Source organism: Oncorhynchus gorbuscha, linkage group LG01 (genome assembly GCF_021184085.1).
Source record: "Oncorhynchus gorbuscha isolate QuinsamMale2020 ecotype Even-year linkage group LG01, OgorEven_v1.0, whole genome shotgun sequence".
In the NCBI taxonomy this organism is placed as follows: Eukaryota; Metazoa; Chordata; class Actinopteri; order Salmoniformes; family Salmonidae; genus Oncorhynchus; species Oncorhynchus gorbuscha.
In genome coordinates this window covers 5,437,566-5,459,237 of record NC_060173.1, presented here as the reverse complement: position 1 = coordinate 5,459,237, position 21,672 = coordinate 5,437,566, and the positions used below count along the sequence as shown (strand labels likewise).

General features: G+C 48.6%; 1 protein-coding gene across 1 annotated transcript in view; it reads right to left on the bottom strand.

The window, feature by feature from the left end:
• Positions 1-11,160, bottom strand: part of LOC124031605 (unconventional myosin-Va-like) — a 73,414-nt gene extending 62,254 nt beyond the window's left edge. Inside the window, exons 1-8 of the mRNA XM_046343057.1 lie at positions 10,979-11,160; positions 8,817-8,927; positions 7,602-7,773; positions 6,167-6,311; positions 5,855-6,011; positions 5,427-5,570; positions 5,011-5,092; positions 2,074-2,165 (exon numbers count right to left, since the gene is read on the bottom strand). Of these exons, the coding sequence (XP_046199013.1) occupies positions 2,074-2,165; positions 5,011-5,092; positions 5,427-5,570; positions 5,855-6,011; positions 6,167-6,311; positions 7,602-7,773; positions 8,817-8,927; positions 10,979-11,005 (930 nt within the window). The 5' untranslated portion in view covers positions 11,006-11,160. The remainder of the gene's footprint in view (positions 1-2,073; positions 2,166-5,010; positions 5,093-5,426; positions 5,571-5,854; positions 6,012-6,166; positions 6,312-7,601; positions 7,774-8,816; positions 8,928-10,978) is intronic.
• Positions 11,161-21,672: the final 10,512 nt, after the last annotated feature.

Here is a 21,672-nt window from a genome sequence, read left to right as displayed (position 1 = left end):
GCAAGACGAAGCAGGCTACTGTTGGTTTTTTGTACATGGTGTCTTCTCATCATGTCACTTGGCCAAACGGCAGATTGTTTTCTCTCCCTCTGCCTTTCTCCCTGTGACAGGAAACAATATCTCTTTACCCAGACCGACGGAGGAGATTCATTTCAAATACAGCACGTCCCTTCGTTAGAAGCCCAATAGTCAACAAAGGGTTTGATATCACTGCGGTATCTAAAAACATGAAAGGAAGTGAGATCCAAGTCCCTCCCAGAAATAAGCCACACCTACCATCCTCTGAAAGCCTTCTGTCTGTCTGTCTGTCTGTCTGTCTGTCTGTCTGTCTGTCTGTCTGTCTGTCTGTCTGTCTGTCTGTCTGTCTGTCTGTCTGTCTGTCTGTCTGTCTGTCTGTCTGTCTGTCTGTCTGTCTGTCCGTCTGTCCGTCCGTCCGTCCGTCTGTCTGCCACACCTACTGCTATGTGGGTCTGTTGACCCACCATCCTCTGAAAGCCTTCTGTCCAGAAGAGAGAGGTGAACGAGGCAGACAGACAGAAGCTCTGAGGTGACCTGACTTCACTTCAGGATCGTTCATGTCAACCTCAGCAGTAGAGTTGGTATCTACTGCTGACGCTCGCTCTGGTCCACCTCTGTCAGCACCGCAACGCACACACACACACACACACACACACGCACGCACGCACGCACGCACGCACACACGCACACACACACACACATACACACATACACACATACATACACACACACACAGACGCACACGCACACGCACGCACACGCACACACGCACGCACGCACGCACACACACACGCACGCACGCACGCACGCACACACACACACACACACACACACACACACACACACACACACACACACACACGCACACGCGCACACACGCACGCACACACACACACACACACACACACACACACACACACACACACACACACACACACACACACACACACACACACACACACACACACACACACACACAGCAGCCATCCGCGCTGTCCTTTGACTTGACTGAGAGTAAACAAACTGAACACCAAAACAACAATAACAACAACATCCACATTCTTGCTCCTCCCTTCCTATAGGCAGAAACTCAAACAGGAAGAACTCGTGATAAGTTATTGTCATCGCTTGATCTGACCAATCGGAATCCATGCTTCTGCAGATTGTTTTGACTGGTGCTGGGGAATGTGTCGTTGTGAAAATAAGATCATCAGGTCATTACTACGAACTGTTATGACTCGATGTTGTCTGTCTGTCTGTCTGTCTGTCTGTCTGTCTGTCTGTCTGTCTGTCTGTCTGTCTGTCTGTCTGTCTGTCTGTCTGTCTGTCTGTCTGTCTGTCTGTCTGTCTGTCTGTCTGTCTGTCTGTCTGTCTCTCTGTCTCTCTGTCTCTCTGTCTCTCTGTCTCTCTGTCTCTCTGTCTGTCTCTCTGTCTCTCAATCATCATTGGTGAAGGTACGGCTGTTACCAAAGTGATGATGTGAGTGTTTTTAATCAGTCCAACTCAGAGAAGGAGCAGGGTGCTATAGGTCAGCTGGCCCACTCAGAGAAGGAGCAGGGTACTATAGGAGCAGGGTACTATAGGAGCAGGGGTGCTATAGGAGCAGGGTACAGGGAGCAGGGTGCTATAGAGCAGGGTACTATAGGAGCAGGGAGGAGCAGGGGTAGAGCAGGGTGCTATAGGAGCAGGGTGCTATAGGAACTTCAGAGAAGGAGCAGGTAGGAGCTATGGGAGCAGGGTACTATAGGAGCAGGGTGCTATAGGAGCACTATAGGAGAAGGGTACTATAGGAGCAGGGTGCTATAGGGAGCAGGTACTATAGGTCACCTGGCCCACTCACAAAGGTGCTATAGGTCACCTGGCCCACTCAGAGAAGGAGCAGGGGTACTATAGGAGCAGGGTACTATAGGAGCAGGGTACTATAGGAGCAGGGTGCTATAGGAGCAGGGTGCTATAGGAGAAGGGTACTATAGGAGCAGGGTGTTCTATGAGCAGGTTACCTTATAGGTCCCCTGGCCCCACCTTCCACAGCCTGTTTAAGCAGTGAGAGAAAGCCTTCCTGGTGCTGCGCATCTCTTTGGCATCGTCTACTCCCTCTATGACAGGGCTTCCTCCCTGATTGGTACAGTGGAAATCATCAGCATTACCTGCAGACAGGAACCATACACAACAACAACAGCCTCATCGACCTGCCATAGATTTCCTATGAATCAATCATTCAAACATGTTTATGGGAGCCTGCAATGAGTTAGCATGACAACCTGATTTGGGATGCCATTTCATTAAGGATATTCCATCAAACCACCCTGTGTGGAGACAAACATGTTCCTTTCATACATATGGGAATAGCTGCACACAATGGTTTGATTTTCTGTTGCCGTGACAACAGTATTCCACTCTCTGGGTGGAGTGCACGACTTTCTGTTGCCGTGACAGCAGCATTCCACGCTCTGGATGGAGTGCACGACTTTCTGTTGCCGTGACAACAGCATTCCACGCTCTGGATGGAGTGCACAACTTTCTGTTGCCGTGACAACAGCATTCCACGCTCTGGATGGAAGCATGAGTGGTAAGATTATAGAGAACAAAAACACTACTTTTGTTTACTCAGAGGAATACTTATATTTATGTATAACTTGGCTGCCCAACCCTGTTCCTGGAGATATACCCTCCTGTAGGTTCTCACTCCAACCCTGTTCCTGGAGAGATACCCTCCTGTAGGTTTTCACTCCAACCCTGTTCCTGGAGAGAAACCCTCCTGTAGGTTTTCACTCCAACCCTGTTCCTGGAGAGATACCCTCCTGTAGGTTCTCACTCCAACCCTGTTCCTGGAGAGATACCCTCCTGTAGGTTCTCACTCCAACCCTGTGCCTGGAGAGATACCCTCCTGTAGGTTTTCACTCCAACCCTGTTCCTGGAGATACCCTCCTGTAGGTTCTCACTCCAACCCTGTTCCTGGAGAGAGACCCTCCTGTAGGTTCTCACTCCAACCCTGTTCCTGGAGAGAAACCCTCTTGTAGGTTCTCACTCCAACCCTGTTCCTGGAGAGATACCCTCCTGTAGGTTCTCACTCCAACCCTGTTCCTGGAGAGATACCCTCCTGTAGGTTTTCACTCCAACCCTGTTCCTGGAGAGATACCCTCCTGTAGGTTTTCACTCCAACCCTGTTCCTGGAGAGATACCCTCCTGTAGGTTTTCACTCCAACCCTGTTCCTGGAGAGATACCCTCCTGTAGGTTCTCACTCCAACCCTGTTCCTGGAGAGAAACCCTCCTGTAGGTTCTCACTCCAACCCTGTTCCTGGAGAGAAACCCTCCTGTAGGTTTTCACTCCAACCCTGTTCCTGGAGAGAAACCCTCCTGTAGGTTTTCACTCCAACCCTGTTCCTGGAGAGATACCCTCCTGTAGGTTTTCACTCCAACCCTGTTCCTGGAGAGATACCCTCCTGTAGGTTTTCACTCCAACCCTGTTCCTGGAGAGATACCCTCCTGTAGGTTTTCACTCCAACCCTGTTCCTGGAGAGATACCCTCCTGTAGGTTTTCACTCCAACCCTGTTCCTGGAGAGATACCCTCCTGTAGGCTTTCACTCCAACCCTGTTCCTGGAGAGATACCCTCCTGTAGGTTTTCACTCCAACCCTGTTCCTGGAGAGATACCCTCCTGTAGGTTTTCACTCCAACCCTGTTCCTGGAGAGATACCCTCCTGTAGGCTTTCACTCCAACCCCAGTTGTAACTAACCCTAGATTAGGGTTGAAGCAAAAACCTGCAGGACAGCAGGTCATCAGGAACAAGTTTGGAGAGCCTTGGTGTATAATATATACTGAACAAAAATATAAAACCTAACATGCAGCAATTTTGAAGATTTTACTAAATTACAGTTAATATAATTTACATTAATTCATTGGGCCCTAATCTATGGATTTCACATAACTGGGAATACAGATATGCATCTGTTGGTCACAGATACCTTAAAGGTAGGGGCGTGGATCATAAAACCAGTCAGTATCTGGCGTGGATCAGAAAACCAGTCAGTATCTGGTGTGACCACCATTTGCCTCATGCAGCGTGACACATCTCGTTCACATAGAGTTGATCAGGCTGTTGATTGTGTCCTATGGAATGTGGTCCCCACTCCTCTTCAATGGCTGTGTGAAGTTGCTGGATATTGGCGGGAACTGGAACGCACTGTAATACACTTTGATCCTATTCATGCTCAATGGTTGACATGTCTGGTGAGAGTGCAGGCCATGGACGAACTGGGACCTTTTCAGCCTCCAGGAATTGTGTACAGATTCTTGTGACATGGGTCTGTGCATTATCATGCTGAAACATGAGGTGATGGAGGTGGATGAATGGCACGACAACAGGCCTCAGGATCTCGTCGCGGTATCTCGGGCATTCAAATTGCCATCGATAAAATGCAATTGTGTTCATTGTCCCGTAGCTTATTCCTGCCCGTACCATAATCCCACTGCTACCATGGGGCACTCTGTTCACAACGCTGACATCAGCAAACCATTCGCCCACATGACTCCATACATGTAGTCTGTGGTTGGGAGGCCAGTGGGACGTTCAGCCAAATTCTCTAAAACAACGTTGGAGGCGGCTTATGGTAGAGAAATTAACATGAAATTATCTGGCAACAGCTCTGGTGGACATTCCTGTAGTCAGCATGCCAAATGCATGAGCTCTCAACTTGACACATCTGTGGCATTGTGTTGTGTGACAAAACGGCACATTTTAGAGTGGCCTTAGATTTGTCCCCCGGCACAAGGTGCACCGGTGTAATGACCGTGCTGTTTAATCAGCTTCTTGATATGCCACACCTGTCAGGTGGATGGATTATCTTGGCAAAGGACAAATGCTCACTAAGGGGGATGTAAACAAATTTGTGCAGAACATTTGAGAGAAATTAGTATTTTTTTTGTGCGCATGGAACATTTCTGGGATATTTAATTTCCGCTCGTAAAACATGGGACCAACACACCATACCTAACTGGAGAGGTTTGAACTCAGGAAGGTGTGAGGAGGCACACAGTTGGTAGAAGATATGGTAATTCCTCTCCTCGGTAGCCTGCAAAGACAACAAAGTGTATAATCAAATCGAGTTTTAAAAATAAGACAGACTGGGCCAGTGGCACACTACCTCTTTCTCTTCAGGAATGTGTTTGTTAGAAAATCGTAAAGCCCCATAATTCATTAGGAAGAAGAGGAACGAGGACCTCAGCTGTAGCAAAACCCCCAGTCAACATGCAGTGAAGAATTAGTATTATTTATTTTTTTTACAGATGAGAAACTTAGAAATGAGGTCATGTTGAGTAGGTATGAAACAGGTAGCTACCGTTTGCCCTAAAGAACACACCCTGAACTCCAGCCATACCAAATACAGTCCACGTATTGGACCTCACCTGAAACACCACTCTAGATTTCTCCAGCAAGTACGTTCTCATGTTGGCCCCGATGATGTGGTAGTTTCTGTCGAATCCAATCTGGATGTACTTGCCAAAGCGACTGCTGTTGTCGTTTCTAGTCGTCTTTGCATTCCCGATGGCCTAGAGGGAGGGGCGGGAAAAACCCAGAATGAACGAGCTCCGGGTATCATTTGGGTAGTTGGCTACAGACAAGTAGATGTGGGCCATGTTCTGCAGGGCAAAACGTCGTAGAACCTTCTGATAGATATACTGTATATCCTCTAGAAACAAGCATGTCACTGATGTGTAGTCAGCTCTATCTGAAAACTTCACAACATTTTTGCCTTTTTGACTTACAACAACGATTGCCCTTCTAGGATCAATAAAGTTTACTGAATTGAAAGACAGACCGGTGGTCTCTTTACCTCCATGATGGGGCTGGAGGCCAGCACTCTGTCCTCCACATTAGCCTCGCTGGAGGACCCACTGACTGTAGCAAAGTACCTCATGGCATACTTAGCAGAGACTGTCTTACCAGCCCCAGACTCCCCACTCACTATGATAGACTGGTTCCTCTGATCTCTAGAAGAAGAAAAACAAGATAGAACAGCCTTCCTTGAAGCCATCACTGATGTTGCATGACTGGACAGCTGAAAGTCACGTGATGGAGACCTGTCTAATCACGTCAAGAGAGGAAGGAAGCAAGGACGAAGCATTGAGCCGAGTGACTGACAGACCTGGCCATCTGTTTGTAAGCCTCCTCTGCCACAGCGAAGATGTGAGGATCCATGTCGCCCATGTTCTGTCCACTGTAGGCGTTGATGATGTCATGGTCATAGATGGGTATGCTCTCATAGGGGTTGATAGCAACCAACACGATGCCTGAATGAATTCACATTAACGAATCAGCGACATGATGTATCAAAACACACACACACACACGCGCACACACACGCGCACACACACAAAGAATTTCAAACATTTCAAATAGCCCAGGTCTGACAGCAGTTAACAACAAATATTTTGCCAGATACAGAAATAACAACAATGATCTAATTTCCACATGATATTTCCCGATAAAAAAAAAACTCTGCAGCTCCACCACAATTGCATATTTACAGCGGTTAAAAGAAGCCTATTTAGGTAGAACATTCTGAACGGTAGGTCAGAATGTCAGGACTTCTGAATATATGATCGACACTATATTATATTACTAGATTATCTATATTACCTCGAACGGAACTGACAGTCCTGTGAACAGGACTCCAAAGTCTACAGTGAGTCACCAGAACAGAGTCAAAGGCTTTAGTTTTTACCTGCAACACGTGTAGATGGACTTGGGAGTGTGTCTTTACCGCAGTAGGTGTAGATGGACTTGGGAGTGTGTCTTTACCGCAGTAGGTGTAGATGGACTTGGGAGTGTGTCTTTACCGCAGTAGGTGTAGATGGACTTGGGAGTGTGAGTGTGTCTTTACCGCAGTAGGTGTAGATGGACTTGGGAGTGTGTCTTTACCGCAGTAGGTGTAGATGGACTTGGGAGTGTGTCTTTACCGCAGTAGGTGTAGATGGACTTGGGAGTGTGAGTGTGTCTTTACCACAGTAGGTGTAGATGGAGTGTGAGTGTTTCTTTACCGCAGTAGGTATAGATGGACTTGGGAGTGTGTCTTTACTGCAGTAGGTGTAGATGGAGTGTGAGTGTCTCTTTACCGCAGTAGGTGTAGATGGACTTGGGAGTGTGAGTGTGTCTTTACCGCAGTAGGTGTAGATGGACTTGGGAGTGTGAGTGTCTCTTTACCGCAGTAGGTGTAGATGGAGTGTGAGTGTGTCTTTACCGCAGTAGGTGTAGATGGACTTGGGAGTGTGAGTGTCTCTTTACCGCAGTAGGTGTAGATGGAGTGTGAGTGTCTCTTTACCGCAGTAGGTGTAGATGGAGTGTGAGTGTCTCTTTACCGCAGTAGGTGTAGATGGAGTGTGAGTGTGTCTTTACCGCAGTAGGTGTAGATGGAGTGTGAGTGTCTCTTTACCGCAGTAGGTGTAGATGGAGTGTGAGTGTGTCTTTACCGCAGTAGGTGTAGATGGAGTGTGAGTGTGTCTTTACCACAGTAGGTGTAGATGGAGTGTGAGTGTGTCTTTACCACAGTAGGTGTAGATGGAGTGTGAGTGTGTCTTTACCGCAGTAGGTGTAGATGATCTTGGACTCCACGAAGCGCACTTTGAGGTTGTGTAGAACTGCTGGTTCGTGGAGGTAGCTGAGAGCTGTCAGGTCATTCTCCCCCACCAGGATATCAGGGTTCCTTAGCGGGGGTAAACTGTTGGTCTGGGGGTCGATCTTGTGTTCCACGTTCTGGAAGAAAACAACCGCAGTCAGATGAAAGCAACACCCCAAAAATAACAATAACAAACATATATATTCACTAGACAAGCACCGGAAATTAGTGCAAGCTAGATAGTGTAATTAGTCTCTCCTCCATGTGTCCATTAAATACTGAACTCCTTATAGTGTAATTAGTCTTTCCTCCATGTGTCCATTAAATAGAGAGTTGAAATGGTGATCCTCTTCTGCCCAACCACTCAGATAACATCTTGGGCTTATTTCCATACCTGAAGTACATGCCTCAACTTGAACCGCCAGCTGCAGTGCAACAGCAAAAAGGTTTGGAGTAAAAGCACCGTAGGTGTTGTGGCCTCTTACGTTTCAGTCCCTGTATCTAGCTTGATCTAAAAAACATCTCATGTTTAGGCTACTTAGGAACATGTGTCCAACACTGGAGATGTAGTGTGAAGCTTTCCCTTACTCACGTCAAGGTGGTAACTAACTTTAGCAACAACTGTTTAGTCTGAAGTAAATGTATCAACCAGGTACATAAATAAAACAGGATAAAACAAATATTATTTACATTCTGAGGACTTGCCCACCACAGTAACAGCCATAGTCAAAACCCTTCCCCGGTATTTATCCAAATGTTCCTTCTTTCTATTCCAACGAGACCCATCTCTCCACCCCTCCAGACCCATCTCTCCACCCCTCTAGACCCAGAGACCCATCTCACCACCCCTCCAGACCCATCTCACCACCCCTCCAGACCCATCCCTCCACCCCTCCAGACCCATCCCTCCACCCCTCCAGACCCATCCCTCCACCCCTCCAGACCCATCCCTCCACCCCTCCAGACCCATCTCACCACCCCTCCAGACCCATCCCTCCACCCCTCCAGACCCATCTCTCCACCCCTCCAGACCCATCCCTCCACCCCTCCAGACCCATCTCACCACCCCTCCAGACCCATCTCACCACCCCTCCAGACCCATCCCTCCACCCCTCCAGACCCATCCCTCCACCCCTCCAGACCCATCCCTCCACCCCTCCAGACCCAGCTCCTCTCTCACAGTGCCATCCTCCAGCTGTAGACACAGAGTCCTGTCTCCAGGAGTGTAGTCCGTGGTGAGCTCTGCTGGTTTCCATGCCTCCACAGCATCTGAGAGCCAGACCCGGGCATACTGAGGGAGTAGCGAGACACGGGTTAATGCAAGGACATGTCAACAACGTAACACCTACATCTAGGACTTAACTATGATCTAGTCTAATTATACAGAGGGAGTAGCGAGACACGGGTTAATGCAAGGACATGTCAACAACGTAACACCTACATCTAGGACTTAACTATGATCTAGTCTAATTATACAGAGGGAGTAGCGAGACACGGGTTAATGCAAGGACATGTCAACAACGTAACACCTACATCTAGGACTTAACTATGATCTAGTCTAATTATACAGAGGGAGTAGCGAGACACGGGTTAATGCAAGGACATGTCAACAACGTAACACCTACATCTAGGACTTAACTATGATCTAGTCTAATTATACAGAGGGAGTAGCGAGACACGGGTTAATGCAAGGACATGTCAACAACGTAACACCTACATCTAGGACTTAACTATGATCTAGTCTAATTATACAGAGGGAGTAGCGAGACACGGGTTAATGCAAGGACATGTCAACAACGTAACACCTACATCTAGGACTTAACTATGATCTAGTCTAATTATACAGAGGGAGTAGCGAGACACGGGTTAATGCAAGGACATGTCAACAACGTAACACCTACATCTAGGACTTAACTATGATCTAGTCTAATTATACAGAGGGAGTAGCGAGACACGGGTTAATGCAAGGACATGTCAACAACGTAACACCTACATCTAGGACTTAACTATGATCTAGTCTAATTATACAGAGGGAGTAGCGAGACACGGGTTAATGCAAGGACATGTCAACAACGTAACACCTACATCTAGGACTTAACTATGATCTAGTCTAATTATACAGAGGGAGTAGCGAGACACGGGTTAATGCAAGGACATGTCAACAACGTAACACCTACATCTAGGACTTAACTATGATCTAGTCTAATTATACAGAGGGAGTAGCGAGACACGGGTTAATGCAAGGACATGTCAACAACGTAACACCTACATCTAGGACTTAACTATGATCTAGTCTAATTATACAGAGGGAGTAGCGAGACACGGGTTAATGCAAGGACATGTCAACAACGTAACACCTACATCTAGGACTTAACTATGATCTAGTCTAATTATACAGAGGGAGTAGCGAGACACGGGTTAATGCAAGGACATGTCAACAACGTAACACCTACATCTAGGACTTAACTATGATCTAGTCTAATTATACAGAGGGAGTAGCGAGACACGGGTTAATGCATAGAAATGTCAACATAAGGACAATGTTGCACTACTGCTATCCAGAATAGATTCAGACCCCTATGCTTGCTTACAGCTACACTCGGGTCAGCTTCTGAAGAAACGGATGTAATCCCAATCCAGGGATTAGAAATGCATTTTCAATCTTCTCGGTGAAAGAGTTTGGATAATGGGACAATTCAGAGTATAACTGATGTCTCATTCCTGGATTGTGGTACATTTTCCCAGACATATTTTGCGCCGGCTCTGCGGTGTCTTAAATTTATACAGGAAGTTTGTGAACAAGAATACAGTCAGAATCTATTCTGGATACACAACTGCATTCTAGTCTAATCTAAATGATCAATGCCATTTAAAAAAACAAACATCTGTGACCATTCTCTTCGGATATACAATTTAATATCACTATGGATGAGATGACAACATTACTTATTTAGCCAATAATCATCATTGACATTTCTCACCAACAAAACCATTGATGTTACTAATAACTTTATAATCTTGATGCAACTCACAAAGTAGTTGAGGAACGCTCAACTCTCATTCTCGTAAAATCGAGGCGATTTACACCGAGTAACTTTAACTTTCCACAGCTGTGTCATCACTCTTCACTGTCTGTGGCAGTTATTGACATTTAGCAAAAAGTCTATCGCAATGATCTAACGTTATATGAAGGCACACAAATTAACTGTGAGAACAAAACTGAGGCCAACGTTGTTAAAATAGCGTAACTCCATTTAACTGTTGTCTCTATCCGTAAATGATCCTATAGTCCCTACTAACTTACATGCCACTGTCAGACACCTACTAATCATATTATCCTACCTTGGAGTATAGTTCAGAAGCTGCCATGACATCCAATATGCTTTATATCCACTCTTCACTTTGGCCTCTGTCTCTTCATTTGCGACCCAGTTAATAAATATGAAAAATATACAGGAAAAAGTAGCGGAGAGAGAGAAAATAGCGGCTACGTGCCGACAGGAATCTCCATACTTCTTCAAGTGTGAAGTCTCTGTGCATTATGGGTATATCTATTCCGCGCGTCCGGTGGCTGTTGCCTTGAAATGGGACCTCCTTGTGGCTGCTTGGCTTATTACAATATTACATTATAACATTCAAACATTATAATATTATAACAGTCAAACATACACGCATCAGCAACCACAGTTAATGAAATCACTGAAACCCTTAACGAAGAGCTGCCGTCAGTTTTGGAATGGGTGGCCAGTAATAAACTGGTCCTTGAACATCTCTGAAACTAAGAGCGTTTGTATTTGGTACAAATCATTCCCGAAATTATAGACCTCAGCTGAATCTGGTAATGAATGAATGGTGTGGCTGTTGAACAAGTTGAGGAGACTAAATTACTTGGTGTTACCTTAGATTGTAAAATGTCATGGTGAAAACATATAGATGCAATGGTTGTAAAGATGGGGAGGTCTGTCCGTAATAAAGAGAAGTTCTGCAGGTTCTAGTGTCATTTTATCTTGACTATTGTCCAGTCGTGTGGTCCAGTGCTGCAAGGAAAGACCTAGTTAAGCTGCAGCTGGTCCAGAACAGAGTGGCACGTTTTGCTCTTAATTGTAATCAGAGGGCTGATATAAATACTATGCTGCCAGTCTCTCTCTCCAGACTGGCTCAGCAGGGCAGTGGTGTGTGGTGAAGATATAGACCAGTCTCTCTCTCCAGACTGGCTCAGCAGGGCAGGGGTGTGTGGTGAAGATATAGACCAGTCTCTCTCTCCAGACTGGCTCAGCAGGGCAGGGGTGTGTGGTGAACATATAGACCAGTCTCTCTCTCCAGACTGGCTCAGCAGGGCAGGGTGTGTGGTGAACATATAGACCAGTCTCTCTCTCCAGACTGGCTCAGCAGGGCAGGGGTGTGTGGTGTAGATATAGACCAGTCTCTCTCTCCAGACTGGCTCAGCAGGGCAGGGGTGTGTGGTGAACATATAGACCAGTCTCTCTCCAGACTGGCTCAGCAGGGCAGGGGTGTGTGGTGTAGATATAAACCAGTCTCTCTCTCCAGACTGGCTCAGCAGGGCAGGGGTGTGTGGTGAACATATAGACCAGTCTCTCTCCAGACTGGCTCAGCAGGGCAGGGTGTGTGGTGTAGATATAGACCAGTCTCTCTCCAGACTGGCTCAGCAGGGCAGGGGTGTGTGGTGAAGATATAGAACAGTCTCTCTCTCCAGACTGGCTCAGCAGGGCAGGGTGTGTGGTGTAGATATAGACCAGTCTCTCTCTCTCCAGACTGGCTCAGCAGGGCAGGGGTGTGTGGTGAAGATATAGACCAGTCTCTCTCTCCAGACTGGCTCAGCAGGGCAGGGTGTGTGGTGTAGATATAAACCAGTCTCTCTCTCCAGACTGGCTCAGCAGGGCAGGGTGTGAGGGGTGTAGATATAGACCAGTCTCTCTCTCCAGACTGGCTCAGCAGAGCAGGGCGTGAGGGGTGTGTGGTGTAGATATAGAACAGTCTCTCTGTCATGTTTTGTCATTTATTATCTTGTCTTGTCCCTGTGCTTCCCATTCTATTCGTTTCCCTCTGCTGGTCTTATTAGGTTCTTTCCCTCTTTCTATCCCTCTCTCTCCCCCTCCCTCTCTCACTCTCTCGCTCTCTCTTCTCTCTATCGTTCCGTTCCTGCTCCCAGCTGTTCCTATTCCCCTAATCAATCATTTAGTCTTCCCACACCTGTTCCCGATCCTTTCCCCTGATTAGAGTCCCTATTTCTTCCTTTGTGTTCCGTTCCTGTCCTGTGTCATGCGGGTGAAAGAGGACCCAAAAGCGACTTAACAGAAACAGAGTTTATTTAAATCCAAACAGGGAATAACAAAAATCCTCTAGTCTGTAGAGGGGAATAACTGGAGAAGCGGCCACAGACTGCAGGTCGCTTCGGGTAGGCGCAGGCCGTAGTTGATAGAGACACCTGCTCACACGCAGCATCTGATGAAGGCAAAAAACACGACAGGACAGGGCGATACACAATCACAGCAAAAACACGACAGGACAGGGCGAAACGCAATCACAGCATGGTGAATACTAAACAAGGAACCGACGGGACAGGAACGGAACACAAAGGAATAAATAGGGACTCTAATCAGGGGAAAGGATCGGGAACAGGTGTGGGAAGACTAAATGATGATTAGGGGAATAGGAACAGCTGGGAGCAGGAACGGAACGATAGAGAGAAGAGAGAGCGAGAGAGTGAGAGAGGGAGGGGAGAGAGAGGGATAGAAGGAGGGAAAGAACCAAATAAGACCAGCAGAGGGAAACGAATAGCATGGGGAGCACAGGGACAAGACATGATAATAAATGACAAACATGACAGTACCCCCACTCACCGAGCGCCTCCTGGCGCACTCGAGGAGGAATCCTGGCGGCAACGGAGGAAATCATCGATGAGTGAACGGTCCAGCACGTCCCGAGACGGAACCCAACTCCTCTCCTCAGGACCGTAACCCTCCCAATCCACTAGGTATTGGTGACCCCGTCCCCGAGAACGCATGTCCATGATCTTATGTACCTTGTAAATAGGTGCGCTCGACAAGGACGGGAGGGGGAGGGAAGACGAACGGGGGTGCGAAGAAAGGGCTTAACACAGGAGACATGGAAGACAGGATGGACGCGACGAAGATGTCGCGGAAGAAGCAGTCGCACAGCGACAGGATTGACGACCTGGGAGACACGGAACGGACCAATGAACCGCGGAGTCAACTTACGAGAAGCTGTCGTAAGAGGAAGGTTGCGAGTGGAAAGCCACACTCTCTGGCCGCAACAATACCTTGGACTCTTAATCCTGCGTTTATTGGCGGCTCTCACCGTCTGTGCCCTGTAACGGCAAAGTGCAGACCTCACCCTCCTCCAGGTGCGCTCACAACGTTGGACAAACGCTTGAGCGGAGGGAACGCTGGACTCGGCAAGCTGGGATGAGAACAGAGGAGGCTGGTAACCCAGACTACTCTGAAACGGAGATAACCCGGTAGCAGACGAAGGAAGCGAATTGTGAGCGTATTCTGCCCAGGGGAGCTGTTCTGCCCAAGACGCAGGGTTTCTGAAAGAAAGGCTGCGTAGTATGCGACCAATCGTCTGATTGGCCCTCTCTGCTTGACCGTTAGACTGGGGATGAAACCCGGAAGAGAGACTGACGGACGCACCAATCAAACGACAGAACTCCCTCCAAAACTGTGACGTGAATTGCGGGCCTCTGTCTGAAACGGCGTCTAACGGGAGGCCATGAATTCTGAATACATTCTCAATAATGATTTGTGCCGTCTCCTTAGCGGAAGGAAGTTTAGCGAGGGGAATGAAATGTGCCGCCTTAGAGAACCTATCGACAACCGTCAGAATCACAGTCTTCCCGCAGACAAAGGCAGACCGGTAATGAAGTCTAAGGCAATGTGAGACCATGGTCGAGAAGGAATGGGAGCGGTCTGAGACGACCGGCAGGAGGAGAGTTACCCGACTTAGTCTGCGCGCAGTCCGAACAAGCAGCCACGAAACGGCGCGTGTCACGCTCCTGAGTCGGCCACCAAAAGCGCTGGCGAATAGACGCAAGAGTGCCTCGAACACCGGGATGACCAGCTAACTTGGCAGAGTGAGCCCACTGAAGAACAGCCAGACGAGTGGAAACAGGAACGAAAAGGAGGTTACTAGGACAAGCGCGCGGCGACGCAGTGTGCGTGAGTGCTTGCTTAACCTGTCTTTCAATTCCCCAGACTGTTAACCCGACAACACGCCCATAAGGAAGAATCCCCTCGGGATCAGTAGAAGCCACAGAAGAACTAAACAGACGGGATAAGGCATCAGGCTTGGTGTTCTTGCTACCCGGACGGTAAGAAATCACAAACTCGAAACGAGCGAAAAACAACGCCCAACGAGCTTGACGGGCATTAAGTCGTTTGGCAGAACGGATGTACTCAAGGTTCTTATGGTCTGTCCAAACGACAAAAGGAACGGTCGCCCCCTCCAACCACTGTCGCCATTCGCCTAGGGCTAAGCGGATGGCGAGCAGTTCACGGTTACCCACATCATAGTTGCGCTCAGATGGCGACAGGCGATGAGAAAAATAAGCGCAAGGATGAACCTTATCGTCAGACTGGAAGCGCTGGGATAGAATGGCTCCCACGCCTACCTCTGAAGCGTCAACCTCGACAATGAATTGTCTAGTGACGTCAGGAGTAACGAGGATAGGAGCGGACGTAAAACGTTCTTTTAGAAGATCAAAAGCTCCCTGGGCGGAACCGGACCACTTAAAACACGTCTTGACAGAAGTAAGAGCTGTGAGAGGGGCAGCAACTTGACCGAAATTACGAATGAAACGCCGATAGAAATTAGCGAAACCTAAAAAGCGCTGCAACTCGACACGTGACCTTGGAACGGGCCAATCACTGACAGCTTGGACCTTAGCGGAATCCATCTGAATGCCTTCAGCGGAAATAACGGAACCGAGAAAAGTAACGGAGGAGACATGAAAAGAGCACTTCTCAGCCTTTACGTAGAGACAATTCTCTAAAAGGCGCTGTAGAACACGTCGAACGTGCTGAACATGAATCTCGAGTGACGGAGAAAAAATCAGGATATCGTCAAGATAGACAAAAACAAAAATGTTCAGCATGTCTCTCAGAACATCATTAACTAATGCCTGAAAAACAGCTGGCGCATTGGCGAGACCGAACGGCAGAACCCGGTACTCAAAATGCCCTAACGGAGTGTTAAACGCCGTTTTCCACTCGTCCCCTCTCTGATGCGCATGAGATGGTAAGCGTTACGAAGGTCCAACTTAGTAAAGCACCTGGCTCCCTGCAGAATCTCGAAGGCTGATGACATAAGGGGAAGCGGATAACGATTCTTAACCGTTATGTCATTCAGCCTCGATAATCCACGCAGGGGCGCAGAGTACCGTCCTTCTTCTTAACAAAAAGAACCCCGCCCCGGCCGGAGAAGAAGAAGGCACTATGGTACCGGCGTCAAGAGACACAGACAAATAATCCTCGAGAGCCTTACGTTCGGGAGCCGACAGAGAGTATAGTCTACCTCGAGGAGGAGTGGTCCCCGGAAGGAGATCAATACTACAATCATACGACCGGTGAGGAGGAAGGGAGTTGGCTCGGGACCGACTGAAGACCGTGCGCAGATCATGATATTCCTCCGGCACTCCTGTCAAATCGCCAGGTTCCTCCTGAGAAGTAGGGACAGAAGAAACGGGAGGGATGGCAGACATTAAACACTTCACATGACAAGAAACGTTCCAGGATAGGATAGAATTACTAGACCAATTAATAGAAGGATTATGACATACTAGCCAGGGATGACCCAAAACAACAGGTGTAAACGGTGAACGGAAAATCAAAAAAGAAATAGTCTCACTGTGGTTACCAGATACTGTGAGGGTTAAAGGTAGTGTCTCAAATCTGATACTGGGAAGATGACTACCATCTAAGGCGAACATGGGCGTAGGCTTCTCTAACTCTCTGAAAGGAATGTCATGTTTCCGAACCCATGCTTCGTCCATGAAACAACCCTCAGCCCCAGAGTCTATCAAGGCACTACATGTAGCACCCGAACCGGTCCAGCGTAGGTGGACCGACAAAGTAGTACAGGACTTTGATGGAGAGACTTGAGTAGTTGCGCTCACCTGTAGCCCTCCGCTTACAGATGAGCTCTGGCTTTTACTGGACATAAATTAACAAAATGTCCAGCAACTCCGCAATAGAGGCACAGGCGGTTGGTGATCCTCCGTTCCCTCTCCTTATTCGAGATGCGAATCCCTCCCAGCTGCATGGGCTCAGTCTCAAAGCCAGAGGAGGGAGATGGTTGCGATGCGGAGCAGGGAAACACCGTTGATGCGAGCTCTCTTCCACGAGCCCGGTGACGAAGATCTACCCGTCGTTCTATGCGGATGGCGAGAGCAATCAAAGAGTCCACATCTGAAGGAACCTCCCGGGAGAGAATCTCATCCTTAACCACTGCGTGGAGTCCCTCCAGAAAACGAGCGAGCAGCGCCGGCTCGTTCCACTCACTAGAGGCAGCAAGAGTGCGAAACTCAATAGAATAATCCGTTATGGACCGTTCACCTTGGCATAAGGAAGCCAGGGCCCTAGAAGCCTCCCCACCAAAAACTGAACGGTCAAAAACCCGAATCATCTCCTCTTTAAAGTTCTGGAATTTGTTAGAGCAATCAGCCCTTGCCTCCCAGATAGCTGTGCCCCATTCTCGAGCCCAGCCAGTAAGGAGTGAAATGACGTAAGCAACCCGAGCTCTCTCTCTAGAGTATGTGTTGGGTTGGAGAGAGAACACAATCTCACACTGCGTGAGAAAGGAGCGGCACTCAGTGGGCTGCCCGGAGTAGCAAGGTGGGTTATTAACCCTAGGTTCTGGAGGCTCGGCAGGCCAGGAAGTAACAGGTGGCACGAGACGTAGACTCTGGAACTGTCCAGAGAGGTCGGAAACCTGAGCGGCCAGGTTCTCCACGGCATGGCGAGCAGCAGACAATTCCTGCTCGTGTCTGCCGAGCATGGCTCCTTGGATCTCGACGGCAGTGTAACGAGCGTCTGAAGTCGCTGGGTCCATTACTTGGTCGGTTCCTTCTGTCATGCGGGTGAAAGAGGACCCAAAAGCGACTTAACAGAAACAGAGTTTATTTAAATCCAAACAGGGAATAACAAAAATCCTCTAGTCTGTAGAGGGGAATAACTGGAGAAGCGGCCACAGACTGCAGGTCGCTTCGGGTAGGCGCAGGCCGTAGTTGATAGAGACACCTGCTCACACGCAGCATCTGATGAAGGCAAAAAACACGACAGGACAGGGCGATACACAATCACAGCAAAAACACGACAGGACAGGGCGAAACGCAATCACAGCATGGTGAATACTAAACAAGGAACCGACGGGACAGGAACGGAACACAAAGGAATAAATAGGGACTCTAATCAGGGGAAAGGATCGGGAACAGGTGTGGGAAGACTAAATGATGATTAGGGGAATAGGAACAGCTGGGAGCAGGAACGGAACGATAGAGAGAAGAGAGAGCGAGAGAGTGAGAGAGGGAGGGGGAGAGAGAGGGATAGAAGGAGGGAAAGAACCAAATAAGACCAGCAGAGGGAAACGAATAGCATGGGGAGCACAGGGACAAGACATGATAATAAATGACAAACATGACATCCTGTCGGTTCCTTGTCTAGAATTCACCGTGCTGTGTTTGTGTATCGCCCTGTCGTGTCGTGTTTTCCTCAGATGCTGCGTGGTGAGCAGGTGTCTGAGTCTGTCTGGTTCAAGTGCCTTCCCGAGGCAACCTGCTGTTCACCTGCTGTTCAAGATCGAGTCTCCAGTTTGTCCTCGTCATTTCGAGTGAAAGTTGTGTTTTTTGTTTGTATTTACTTTACTGGATTAAAGACTCTGTTTTCGCCAAGTCGCTTTTGGGTCCTCTTTCACCTGCATGACAGAAGGAACCGACCAAGGAATGGACCCAGCGACTTCAGACGCTCGTTACACTGCCGTCGAGATCCAAGGAGCCATGCTCGGCAGACACGAGCAGGAATTGTCTGCTGCTCGCCATGCCGTGGAGAACCTGGCCGCTCAGGTTTCCGACCTCTCTGGACAGTTCCAGAGTCTACGTCTCGTGCCACCTGTTACTTCCTGGCCAGCCGAGCCTCCAGAACCTAGGGTTAATAACCCACCTTGCTACTCCGGGCAGCCCACTGAGTGCCGCTCCTTTCTCACGCAGTGTGAGATTGTGTTCTCTCTCCAACCCAACACATACTCTAGAGAGAGAGCTCGGGTTGCTTACGTCATTTCACTCCTTACTGGCCGGGCTCGAGAATGGGGCACAGCTATCTGGGAGGCAAGGGCTGATTGCTCTAACAGGTTCCAGAACTTTAAAGAGGAGATGATTCGGGTTTTTGACCGTTCAGTTTTTGGTAGGGAGGCTTCTAGGGCCCTGGCTTCCTTATGCCAAGGTGAACGGTCCATAACGGATTATTCTATTGAGTTTCGCACTCTTGCTGCCTCTAGTGAGTGGAACGAGCCGGCGCTGCTCGCTCGTTTTCTGGAGGGACTCCACGCCGTGGTTAAGGATGAGATTCTCTCCCGGGAGGTTCCTTCAGATGTGGACTCTTTGATTGCTCTCGCCATCCGCATAGAACGACGGGTAGATCTTCGTCACCGGGCTCGTGGAAGAGAGCTCGCATCAACGGTGTTTCCCTGCTCCGCATCGCAACCATCTCCTCCTCTGGCTCAGAGTCTGAGCCCATGCAGCTGGGAGGGATTCGCATCTCGACTAAGGAGAGGGAACGGAGGATCACCAACCGCCTGTGCCTCTATTGCGGAGTTGCTGGACATTTTGTTAATTCATGTCCAGTAAAGCCAGAGCTCATCTGTAAGCGGAGGGCTACAGGTGAGCGCAACTACTCAAGTCTCTCCATCAAAATCCTGTACTACTTTGTCGGTCCATCTACGCTGGACCGGTTCGGGTGCTACATGTAGTGCCTTGATAGACTCTGGGGCTGAGGGTTGTTTCATGGACGAAGCATGGGTTCGGAAACATGACATTCCTTTCAGAGAGTTAGAGAAGCCTACGCCCATGTTCGCCTTAGATGGTAGTCATCTTCCCAGTATCAGATTTGAGACACTACCTTTAACCCTCACAGTATCTGGTAACCACAGTGAGACTATTTCTTTTTTGATTTTTCGTTCACCGTTTACACCTGTTGTTTTGGGTCATCCCTGGCTAGTATGTCATAATCCTTCTATTAATTGGTCTAGTAATTCTATCCTTTCCTGGAACGTTTCTTGTCATGTGAAGTGTTTAATGTCTGCCATCCCTCCCGTTTCTTCTGTCCCTACTTCTCAGGAGGAACCTGGCGATTTGACAGGAGTGCCGGAGGAATATCATGATCTGCGCACGGTCTTCAGTCGGTCCCGAGCCAACTCCCTTCCTCCTCACCGGTCGTATGATTGTAGTATTGATCTCCTTCCGGGGACCACTCCTCCTCGGGGTAGACTATACTCTCTGTCGGCTCCCGAACGTAAGGCTCTCGAGGATTATTTGTCTGTGTCTCTTGACGCCGGTACCATAGTGCCTTCTTCCTCTCCGGCCGGGGCGGGGTTCTTTTTGTTAAGAAGAAGGACGGTACTCTGCGCCCCTGCGTGGATTATCGAGGGCTGAATGACATAACGGTTAAGAATCGTTATCCGCTTCCCCTTATGTCATCAGCCTTCGAGATTCTGCAGGGAGCCAGGTGCTTTACTAAGTTGGACCTTCGTAACGCTTACCATCTCGTGCGCATCAGAGAGGGGACGAGTGGAAAACGGCGTTTAACACTCCGTTAGGGCATTTTGAGTACCGGGTTCTGCCGTTTGGTCTCGCCAATGTGCCAGCTGTTTTTCAGGCATTAGTTAATGATGTTCTGAGAGACATGCTGAACATCTTTGTTTTTGTCTATCTTGACGATATCCTGATTTTTTCTCCGTCACTCGAGATTCATGTTCAGCACGTTCGACGTGTTCTACAGCGCCTTTTAGAGAATTGTCTCTACGTAAAGTCTGAGAAGTGCTCTTTCATGTCTCCTCCGTTACTTTTCTCGGTTCCGTTATTTCCGCTGAAGGCATTCAGATGGATTCCGCTAAGGTCCAAGCTGTCAGTGATTGGCCCGTTCCAAGGTCACGTGTCGAGTTGCAGCGCTTTTTAGGTTTCGCTAATTTCTATCGGCGTTTCATTCGTAATTTCGGTCAAGTTGCTGCCCTCTCACAGCTCTTACTTCTGTCAAGACGTGTTTTAAGTGGTCCGGTTCCGCCCAGGGAGCTTTTGATCTTCTAAAAGAACGTTTTACGTCCGCTCCTATCCTCGTTACTCCTGACGTCACTAGACAATTCATTGTCGAGGTTGACGCTTCAGAGGTAGGCGTGGGAGCCATTCTATCCCAGCGCTTCCAGTCTGACGATAAGGTTCATCCTTGCGCTTATTTTTCTCATCGCCTGTCGCCATCTGAGCGCAACTATGATGTGGGTAACCGTGAACTGCTCGCCATCCGCTTAGCCCTAGGCGAATGGCGACAGTGGTTGGAGGGGGCGACCGTTCCTTTTGTCGTTTGGACAGACCATAAGAACCTTGAGTACATCCGTTCTGCCAAACGACTTAATGCCCGTCAAGCTCGTTGGGCGTTGTTTTTCGCTCGTTTAGAGTTTGTGATTTCTTACCGTCCGGGTAGCAAGAACACCAAGCCTGATGCCTTATCCCGTCTGTTTAGTTCTTCTGTGGCTTCTACTGATCCCGAGGGGATTCTTCCTTATGGGCGTGTTGTCGGGTTAACAGTCTGGGGAATTGAAAGACAGGTTAAGCAAGCACTCACGCACACTGCGTCGCCGCGCGCTTGTCCTAGTAACCTCCTTTTCGTTCCTGTTTCCACTCGTCTGGCTGTTCTTCAGTGGGCTCACTCTGCCAAGTTAGCTGGTCATCCCGGTGTTCGAGGCACTCTTGCGTCTATTCGCCAGCGCTTTTGGTGGCCGACTCAGGAGCGTGA